The sequence below is a fragment of the Castanea sativa genome, chromosome 6, assembly GCF_040712315.1.
Source record: "Castanea sativa cultivar Marrone di Chiusa Pesio chromosome 6, ASM4071231v1".
NCBI lineage: Eukaryota > Viridiplantae > Streptophyta > Magnoliopsida > Fagales > Fagaceae > Castanea > Castanea sativa.
In genome coordinates this window covers 35,481,472-35,491,968 of record NC_134018.1, presented here as the reverse complement: position 1 = coordinate 35,491,968, position 10,497 = coordinate 35,481,472, and the positions used below count along the sequence as shown (strand labels likewise).

Genomic DNA, 10,497 nt, shown 5'->3' with positions numbered 1-10,497 from the left:
CCACCAATAATAACACGGACGGTTACAGAACCAGCTGGACAAACCGTTGAAGGCATATTAAAACCCCATTACTCAGCAAGAAGCGTTACCAAAAAAAAGGCATTAACATCACAATATCAACCTCAACAGCTAGAATCCAGAGCAAAATATATAAAGCCTTCACATTGTCAACAGGAGGTACGAACACAGTTACAAGATATCTCTAATCATTCTTATAGTCTATTATTATAAACTCCCTTGTACTAACTTTGGCATCGGAGGTGTTGTGGCAAGCACCACACCGGTGACCATTCCGGAGAATTTCTTCTTCCGTCGCGACACAAGCAGACCTCTGGTCCCGTCTGGACGACCTCACTACAACTGACGAACCTGTGATTCATCACATCTTGTTACTGACAAAGTCCATTTATGTACAAGTCTTTCCATAAAATTCGTAGAGAAAACTTTACAATTTCGTCCAAAAATCTGTAATTAGACACTAGTTCCCCCTGAGAGAGAGAGAGAGAGAGAGAGAGAGTCGAAAACTATTAGAACACCTTACATTAGTTTCAAGTACTCTTTAAAACATTTGACTATTTTCTTATATCGGCTCTTCGGAGTTGCAATTTACCAAGTCCTATTCATGACAAAGTTATTTCATTTGCAAGACTTGTCCATAAAATTTGTAAAGAAAACATTACAATTTGATTCGAATCTCGTTGATTAGTGACGCTAGTCCTGCCATTTAATCCAAAAGGGTCAAGAATAAAGCTTATTACTATTAGTATTAGAAGGAAAGTTTATTACAATTAGACGACCCCCACCTTGAATAAAGCTTTCCCTCCAATTTCACTCCATTGATCATAACCCCAACCAACATGGCTTCCTACACCTCCAACTACCTACGTCTCCTTTCCTTCACCAAGCTTTTGTCATCACACGTGAACCAAGGTCGTCATGACCAAGCCCTTTCTCTTTTCCACCACATACAAGCCTCACTTGCCCTTGCTCTCGACCCCCATGTCTTCTCTCTCGTCCTAAAGTCCTGCGCAGCCATTCACCGCCCACAACTTGGCACCGCTATCCATGCCCATAGCGCCAAATCATCCTTCCTCTCAAACCCATTTGTCGCATCTGCTCTTGTTGACATGTATGGTAAATGCGTCTCAATTTTGCCCGCACGCAACTTGTTTGATGAAATTCCTCAGAGAAATGTTGTGGTGTGGAATGCCATGATATCTCTTTATACACATTCTAATCATGTTCCTGATGCTTTGAAATTATTCCAAGTCATGGACATTGCGCCAAGTGTGTCAACTTATAATTCAATTATAGCGGGTTTGGCAGAGTTGGATGATGGGTCATTTAAGGCGATTGCTCTTTATCGGAAAATGAGGGAAATGGGGTTGATTCCAAATGTAATTACGCTTCTTGCTCTATTACCCGCTTGCATAGGTGTGGCGGCTTTGAATTTAATTAAGGAAATTCATAGTTATGCAATTAGAAATTACATTGATTCCCATCCTCAGTTGAGTAGTGGCCTAGTAGAGGCCTATGGGCGATGTGGGTGTCTTGTAAATGCACATAGTGTGTTCTGGGGTATGAAGGAAAGAGATGTGGTTGCATGGAGCAGCATAATATCAGCATATGCACTTCATGGGAAGGCAAGAACTGCACTGGAAATGTTTCAGCAAATGGAATTGGCAAAAGTGCAGCCTGATGGAATCACTTTCCTTGGGGTATTAAAAGCTTGTAGCCATGCAGGATTAGCTGACGAAGCAATGGATTACTTTGCTAGAATGCATACAGATTATGGCGTGGAAGCAAGTAGTGATCACTATTCATGTTTAGTAGATGTGTTGAGCAGAGCCGGGAGACTATTTGAGGCATATCAGGTGATACGAGAAATGCCAGTTAAGGTGACTGCAAAAGCTTGGGGTGCTCTTCTTGGGGCATGTCGGACTTATGGAGAGTTAGAGCTTGCCGAGATTGCAGGGAAAGCTTTGTCTGAGATTGAACCTGATAATCCTGCCAACTATGTGCTGTTGGCTAGAATATATTCTAGTCAAGGGAGACATGAGGAAGCTGAAAGAATGAGAAGTGAAATGAAGGAGAAGGGAGTGAAGGCTGCCCCTGGTAGTAGTTGGATAGTTTATCAGGATTGATGACAGTGACTTTTGAACTACTTTTTTTTTCCTGCTGAAGAGGGATAAACGTGCAAGATATATTAATTACTTCACAGTTCAGACAGTGTGCAAAAGCCTCCACTTGATATAATCATGCAGAGCCGAAACCATCCCAACAATGACTATTATATGGCGTTATGGTGTGAGAATCAGTTTTGCCACAGTTTTTATGGTACCTCCTCCATCACAAATTTATTAAAATCTTACTCATCTTTTCGAAATGAATGAATTGAATTTTATCACATCATCAATAATTTTAGTTGACATTAAATAATAATAGTCACCATTTGTTCAAATATTGATGATGTAATAAAATTTAATCCACTCATTAAAATGTTGAGAGTTATCACATATGAATAATGTTATACAATAGGTACACTCAATATCATGCTACATATTTTCTAGAATACTGGTTGTCACCATGTGGTCTATGTGGTGTCATAGAAATCAGGTCACATTTGATGGTGTTTGTCTATCTTCCCAGGCTTTTGTAGATAGGGTGCGGTGTCTACAAGTAGCTTACTAGAATGCCAAGATCAAGGTGTGCAGGACAGACAAATTTTGCTTTTATCGCCAAGTCATCAAGAGAGGGTCAGCATTTTCTCGTTCACTGCTACAGCTCTCCATATCAAAATCAACAAATGAATCAATGTTTAGGGGTAAGATAAGCATTAAGGAAGGCCAAACTGCTTGGTTTGCAGGTTTATTATCCTAACTAGCAGCAAATAGGCAGAGGTTGTGCGCAAACTCCAGCATTTATGCACAACAAGGCTTACAATTTTTTGTCTATACAGCCCATAGGAAATCTTGACTGAAACATATTTGGTGGCTTATTAGTATCTGAGTCTTCGAAGAGCATTAACATTAGACTGGACCAAATTTTAGTCATGTAACCCAAAAGGAAATTTTTTCTATTTTAACTAGTCCAGTTTTTCACTTCCAGTAGACTCTATTTTTCTTTTACTACTCTACTTTTTTTTTTTTTTTCCGGTAAGGCACTATTCTACTTTAAATTTTAATACTATTCATTTATTCTATTTTATTTATTAAAAAATGTATATTTCTTATTTAACTATCAAATGCTTCAACAATTGAGCTAACTGGAACAATGAAATCCACGGCTCTAACATCTCTTAAACAAGAATCTTTACACTATTTTTAATATATCTAACATTTGGTGTACTGCATGTCTCTATTTTTTATGTTATGTATAAAAAAAAAATAGATGTTATCAATTGGTTACCAATTATTCAATTAATGAAACATCAAACGAAAGTATGGATAATTTAAAATAATAATAATAACCCCCCCCCCCCCCCTAAAAAAAAAATTACCCCCTCCCATAATTTGACAAGTTATAACAGCAGATGAAGAATTAAAACCCTAAATGTCATGGATACACCAAGAGATACCAGCCAATTGCGTTACAAGACTTTTGGTACATGTTTTATTTTACTTTACTTAAAGGATTTATCCACATAGAAAGAAGTAAATAAATAATAATAAAAAGACTTAAATGATTCCTCTGATTATCATTTTGAAACATGCTTGTAATTGCAAAGCTGAAGTGGGGAAGGGATTCTAAATTTCAAATAATGTCAAATTTTACTAGCAATTTGAGATGCGTAATGCTACATTTACAATTTTTACAATAATTTCATAACAAATATTAGATAGCAAGTTATACTGGTTATAATCTGAACTCATCACTAAAATTACATTTTTGCGTAATAGTGATAGTTAATAACAACTTGCTACCTAGCATTTATTGTGAAATTGTTGTGGATGTAACTAAATGATACCATGTTAATCCACTCTTCCTAATTAATAGAAACGTAGATTTTCAACAAGGAACCTTGTTGTTCAAGACTTCAAGTGATTGGCATCTCTTGGTGGTTTTAACTTGAGCTCATTACTAAAATTACTTTTTTGCTCAATGGTAATCTATATTACTTATAATGGAATTCTCTCTTTGATCCGGACTTTTTCTAAGGTAAAAAATATTTCATCCATTAACCAATTACTTCTCCTACATCAATAACGTCACAAGATTCCCCATAAAATTTTGTTTTGAACTTTTATATGGTTCAAAACTACCCTAACATAACTTTTAGTGGGTTCTAATTAGCTCAACTAGTAAAGTCTCTAATGGTTGTATAAGAGATCTGGGGTTCAATCCTCGCCTACACCAGAAACTGATTGGTATTTTGGTCTAATGATAAAAAACTATCATCAGAAGCGGACGCCATAGGTTGAAACTCTCTCAAAATATATACACACATACACACACATACACACACACACACATTAAAAAATAAAAAAAAACATTCACCTCACAATCCATTCGAATTCAATATTTGTGTTCTATTTGAATTCAAATACTAGGCCTAGTCCTTTTAAAAAAGCAATATTCCTCTTTATCCCAATCTTTTCTCTCTATGACTTTTATTATTATTGCAGAGGGATAAATCTATGAATTATTATTTATTATTGTAGAAAGACGGATCTATAATTTTTTCTTGCAACAAGGACAATTTTAGTGTATTTAACAAGGAAGAGAATATCGTACCGTACTGGACGCTATGTACCATACCAGTCGGTATGTATCATACCGGTATGTGCACAAGTACCAAAACTCCAATGTTTTGTATTGATTAAAATACCAGCCGATTTCAGGCATTTTGGCCGGTACCAGGCGTATTGGCCGGTACCAAAAAAAAAAAAAAAGTTTTGCAATTTTCAAAATTTTGTAAGAGCAGAATGGTAACTTACTTATATTAACTTATTTGTATTATTTGTTTTCTAAGTATGCAATGAACAATTAAGTTTTCTGTTTTTTATAGCTTTTTTTTTATTTTAGTTGATGTTAAAGTCTAAAACCATGAATAATTTGTTCTAAATTGAGGTAATATTTCATGGTAAAATTATTATTATTATTATTATTATTATTATTATTATTATTATAATATAAATAGTGATAAACCCGAAACAATACACCGATACAAATTCCAGCACGAGATTGACTCTCTTGGTATTTAACTTTCTTGGATTAATGTATCTTGATTAATTTCAATTCCAAATCTGTTGCTTCATTCTTCTAACTCGATTACACTATATAAAAAACCACTGGGTAATTCTTTTTCTTTTCTTTTCTGGGTTTGTTGGTGAAAAAGCAAATCCTTGAAGCAGTCTAACTCCAAGAAGTAATAGTATGATGAATTATAGTTTTCACATTATTAAAATCTCTTTTAATTTTTTTTTTTTTTTCAAAATTAGTTGTTTTAATGGAATGCTTCTTTGGTTATTAAAGTAAAAAAGTGTAAAAGATTTAACAAGATCGAAGGGTTTCAATACTTGGGTTGGGATTTCATAGCCGCTGATTTGCTTTGGTCATAATGGTTTTTGTTGGAGGCTGCTTGGAGACTGCACAACTATGATGGTAGAACTTGAGATTTAGACAAGGGTAGTTAATTGACGGGGTGAGTGTTTGAAGGTATGGGTTTTTTATTTTTTTTATTTTAATTCAAAGAGATTTTGTGTGTCCTTTAAAAGCGGAGTTGATAATTTCTGTCTAGAGGTTTCAATTTTAAGTTCCAATTTAACCTTTTTTTTTTGGTCATGTGTGTCACATTTTTTAATACAAAATTGAAATATATGTATTCCAGAGAAAATGAATCTCTTTGCAATAAAGAGGTTCACTTATGAGATATCAAAGTCTTTTTTCCCCCATCCACAAGCTTCAATTTTTAGATCTAAATGTTTGAATGGTGTTAAGTTGGCTCATCAGTGAAAAATTTCTTTTACTTTGATTTTACAAGCATATAAAAGTTTAGAATGTATATCTTTTTTGAAGACTTGCCCAAGAAGTGCATTGGTTGAAATAAGTTAAGAATTCAGAGGGATTGAATTAAAAAAGTAGTATAAAATAAACTTTTATCTTTCCTGTGATCCTCTCATGCAGTCATTGAAGGGATTTGTAAACAAATTTGGCTACTTTTGAAATATGCTAAAAACACCCTAGCACAATATTTAGAACCCTTAACACAAATTTGTATGGCTAAGTTGATTTTAACACTAAATTAAACAATATAGTCCAAGTGTAAGTTACTAAGCAAATTTCCAAACTAACTAACTACACTACACAAACATGGCAATATAGAAAGATAGAGGAAATAAAGGCCAAGAAAGCAAACCACACATAACACCACAAAAGCGTTATGGAAGAGGAAAACCCAAGCCACGGGCATAAAAACCTCTCCCCTGACCACCCGTCAAAAAAAATTCACTAGAATGAATAGTTGTTGACGAGCATATGAGTAAATGGTCGTTTATCAACACGGACAACTGTAAGCACATGTTGATTGTCACTATGAAGACAAAGGCAGATGCATTAAAGGCAGAAATAAACTCCTTTAAACCTACTAATAATGTAGAAACGGCAAGATAGCTGTTGCGATGGCTTTAATGAGCCGCCTGGGCATTACAGACCCTTATTCAAAGGAGGACTTCATTGCCATCAATCCCTTAACTCACTTAGGTGCAACGGGCAAGTGCATTAACCCAAGGCTAGGCTATATAAAGCCAACAAGCCCAAGTAAGTAAGATCATGAGAAATCAGATTACATAAAATATACTTGAGATTATTCAACTAAGATAAGAGAGAGAGATTATCTGACTTAAGCATCGGAGGCCCTTTGGCTGGTGCCATTTCGGTGTCTTTCACTTTTATTCTTTGTTTTCTCAACAGGAACCGAAGCTCATCCATTGGCATTGACGAGGAACATACTGATGAGGCGATTCTATGCTTTATCAATTTGGCGCCGTCTATAGGGATGACGATCTGTAATACAATACAACAAGTTAATGTATCTCTACCAACAAAGTTCCTTACGATCAATGGACTCAACTACGAGAGCACCCCCGGATCTGGTGGTAATGGCCCAACAAATTCAAGCATTAACCGCTAATGTGCAAGAGCTAATGAAGCAAAATGAGAACATGAAGCGGCATCCACAACCTGAGGGTAGCAATACTTCCCTTCCACAACACAGCCACAGCAGACACGATGATGAAGCTAATAGCCTGGAAAACAGTAGGAACGGGGATACTTCTCAACATACCAGGCAGTCCATGCATGGTAATGACCAGATGATGAAATCCTTGAGAAGGGAGATGGACGAGGTGAAGAACGCTGTAAAAGGAAAAACGGCTTTAAACCTTGATGGCTTACTCAAGAGAACAGAGTCCCCTTTCACCACTAGCGTTTTGGAGTGCCCCTTGCCTGCGAAATTCCGCCTTCCGCAGCTGGAATTCTATGACAACACAAAAGATCCCCTCGACCACATGGGGGCCTTCAAGACAATCCTGAATCTACAACAAACCCCAGACGAGGTAATATGCAGATCTTTTTTTCTTGCCACACTAAGGGGAGCTGTAAGGGTGTGATTCAGCAAGTTGCTAGCATCCTTAATCTCAAACTTCGAACAGCTAAACGACTCACTCGACCGACATTTCATTGGAGACCAGCGCCATAAAAGGCCAACTTCCTACTTGTTAACCATAAAACAACAGGAAGGAGAAAGCTTGAGAGAACACGTGAAGCATTTCAATAAGGTTGTCCTCAAGATTGACGAAGCAGACGACCAAGTCATCATGACAACCTTCCAAGCTGGATTAATTAACCCAGATCTTGTCTTCTAGTTGGGAAAAGCACCGCTGACTTCTATAATGGATTTGCTATTTAAGGCTTAGAAGTACATGAATGGGGAAAACGCTCTGAGTGCGAAGGGCTTAACTGGAAAACAAAAGAAGGAAGCAACCAACGACTCCCAAAGCAAGAAGAAGGATCAACTGTCAAAAGCCAAGCCTAGTAAGAATAGCCCAGAGTCTTCAAAGAAAAGGTTGAACTTCACTCCGCTAGTAATGCCTGCAGACAAGATCTTGATGCAGATTTAAGATGAACCTGGCTTGAAATGGCAGAAGCCATTGAGCTTGTCTTCTAAAAAAAGGGACTTGAAGAAATACTATCGTTTCCACAAAGATCACAGTCATTACACTGATGAATGTCATGATTTAAAGGAGCAAATTGAGGAATTGATCTAAAAAGGGAAACTCCAGAGGTTTGTCAAAAGAGACCACCAATCTCGATCAAGGGTAGAAGACAAGCCTCACGATGACAATAAGGATGACGGACGAGATCACCCAAAGCAGGCAGTGAAGGAAATAAGGATGATAACCTGCAGACCAGCGTCAGGAGGATCATACAAGTCCTTGAGGTGGGCCTATCAGAGACAGGTTAACAGTGTCCACGTCAAGCATCCCTCTACAAAGTACCATCGTTCAAACAACGACAACATAATCTTTTCTGAACGAGACGCTAATGGAATCAAGTAGCCATATGACGGCCCCCTCATTATCATGATAAAAATAGAAGGCTTCAACACGTGAAGGGTATTGGTTGATAATGGGAGTTTGGCAGACATCATGTACATGATGGCATACCAACAGCTGAGATTAGACTCTAAACGTCTTCGGCCTTTCAAGTCACCATTGGTTAGTTTCAGCGGAGGTCAGATTTACCCAAAGGGCATCATTTCGCTCTCAGTCACAACAGGGACGCATCCAGCTCAAATAACAAAAAAGGTGGATTTCTTGATCGTCAATTGTCCCTCATCCTACAACATGATCCTTAGATGACCAACATTAAATCGACTCAAGGCGACGACCTCCACTTACTACCTCAAAGTGAAGTTCCCAACCCCACACGGGATTGGAGAAATATATGGGGATCAGTTGTTAGCCTGGGAATGCTACCAGCCAGTGTTAGCCTCCAAAGAAAACCATGCTTGGATGGTCGAAGAGGACCTCGAAAAGCCTACCACTGCTCTAAAATATGTAGAACTGATAGAGGGAGATCCTTCGATGATCACCAAGATAGGTGGGGAACTTAACCTATCAATAAAAGAGAAGATAGAGGAATTCTTGAAGAAGAACCTAAATGTTTTCTCTTGGACCCACGAGGATATGCAAGGAATAGACGACAAGGCGATAAAGCATCGATTGAATGTCGGTCTAACAAAGAAGCCCATCCAACAAAAGCAAAGGGTCTTTACCCCTAAGAGGAATAAAGCTGTCATGGAGGAAGTAGAAAAGCTCTTAACTGCTGGCTTTATCCGAGAAGTCTTGTATCCCGAATGGCTTGCCAATGTTGTCATGGTCAAGAAATCTAATGGGAAATGGGAAATGTGCGTCAATTTCACGGACCTCAATAACGCCTGCCCAAAGGATAGTTTCCCTCTTCCAAAGATTGATCAACTGGTAGATTCCATGGCTAGTCATGAATTGCTAACTTTCATGGATGCATTTTCAGGTTATAACCAGATTCGCATGAATAAGGAAGACCAAGAGAAAACAACATTTGTCACTAGCCAGGGGCTATACTACTACAAGGTCATGCCATTTGGACTAAAAAATGCAGGGGCTACCTACCAGAGGTTGGTGAATCAGATGTTCAGCAAATAGATAAGGCAAAATATGGAAGTTTATGTGGACGACATGCTCATCAAAAGCAAGAGGGTGGATTCACATTTGGATGATCTCAGGGAAACTTTTGACACTTTGAGGAAATATCAAATGCAACTAAACCCGACAAAATGCGTGTTTGGAGTTTCGTCGAGCAAGTTTCTTAGATTCATGGTTTCCCAACAAGGAATTGAAGCCAACCCAGAGAAAGTTAAGGCCATACTCGACATGACCTCGCCTAGAAACGTGAAGGAAGTACAAAGACTTACAAGACGAGTTGCAACCCTAAATAGGTTAGTCTCCAAGGAGACAAATAAGTGCCTCCCAATTTTCAAGACACTGAAGCAGGCTTTCCAGTGGACGGAAGACTGTGAAGCGGCTTTCCAAAGCCTCAAGGAGTATCTATCTAAATCACCGCTCCTAAGTCCGTCTATCGAAGGGGAAGACCTTTTTCCTTTACTTGGTTGTATCATAAACGACCGTCAGCTCAGCCTTAATCCATGAAGAGCTCAAAGTTTAGAGACTAGATTATTATACAAGCCAGGCCTTCCAAGGTGCTAAGGCGAGATACCAGAGGATAGAGAAGATGGTTTTCTCTTTAATCGTAGCATCTAGAAAGCTTCGTCCATACTTCCAAGCTCATACCATCTTGGTCATGACGGACCAACCCATTCAAAAAGCCATGAGCAGGCTCGACGCTGCGGGAGGGATGGTCCAATGGGCCGTCGAACTGAGTCAATTTAACATCGACTACAAGCCACGAACTTCTATCAAGGCCTAGGCATTCGCTAACTTCGTCACCGAGTTCAAG

The 10,497-nt window shown here is 38.1% G+C and overlaps 1 protein-coding gene across 1 annotated transcript; it reads left to right on the top strand.

Annotated features, from left to right (window-relative positions):
* The first annotated feature begins 739 nt into the window (after positions 1–739).
* On the top strand, positions 740–3,094 carry LOC142641168 (putative pentatricopeptide repeat-containing protein At1g03510). The gene is made up of 2 exons (XM_075815565.1): positions 740–2,337; positions 2,650–3,094. Exon 1 carries the CDS (start codon positions 858–860, stop codon positions 2,142–2,144), a length of 1,287 nt encoding a protein of 428 aa, XP_075671680.1. The 5' UTR covers positions 740–857; the 3' UTR covers positions 2,145–2,337; positions 2,650–3,094.
* Positions 3,095–10,497: the final 7,403 nt, after the last annotated feature.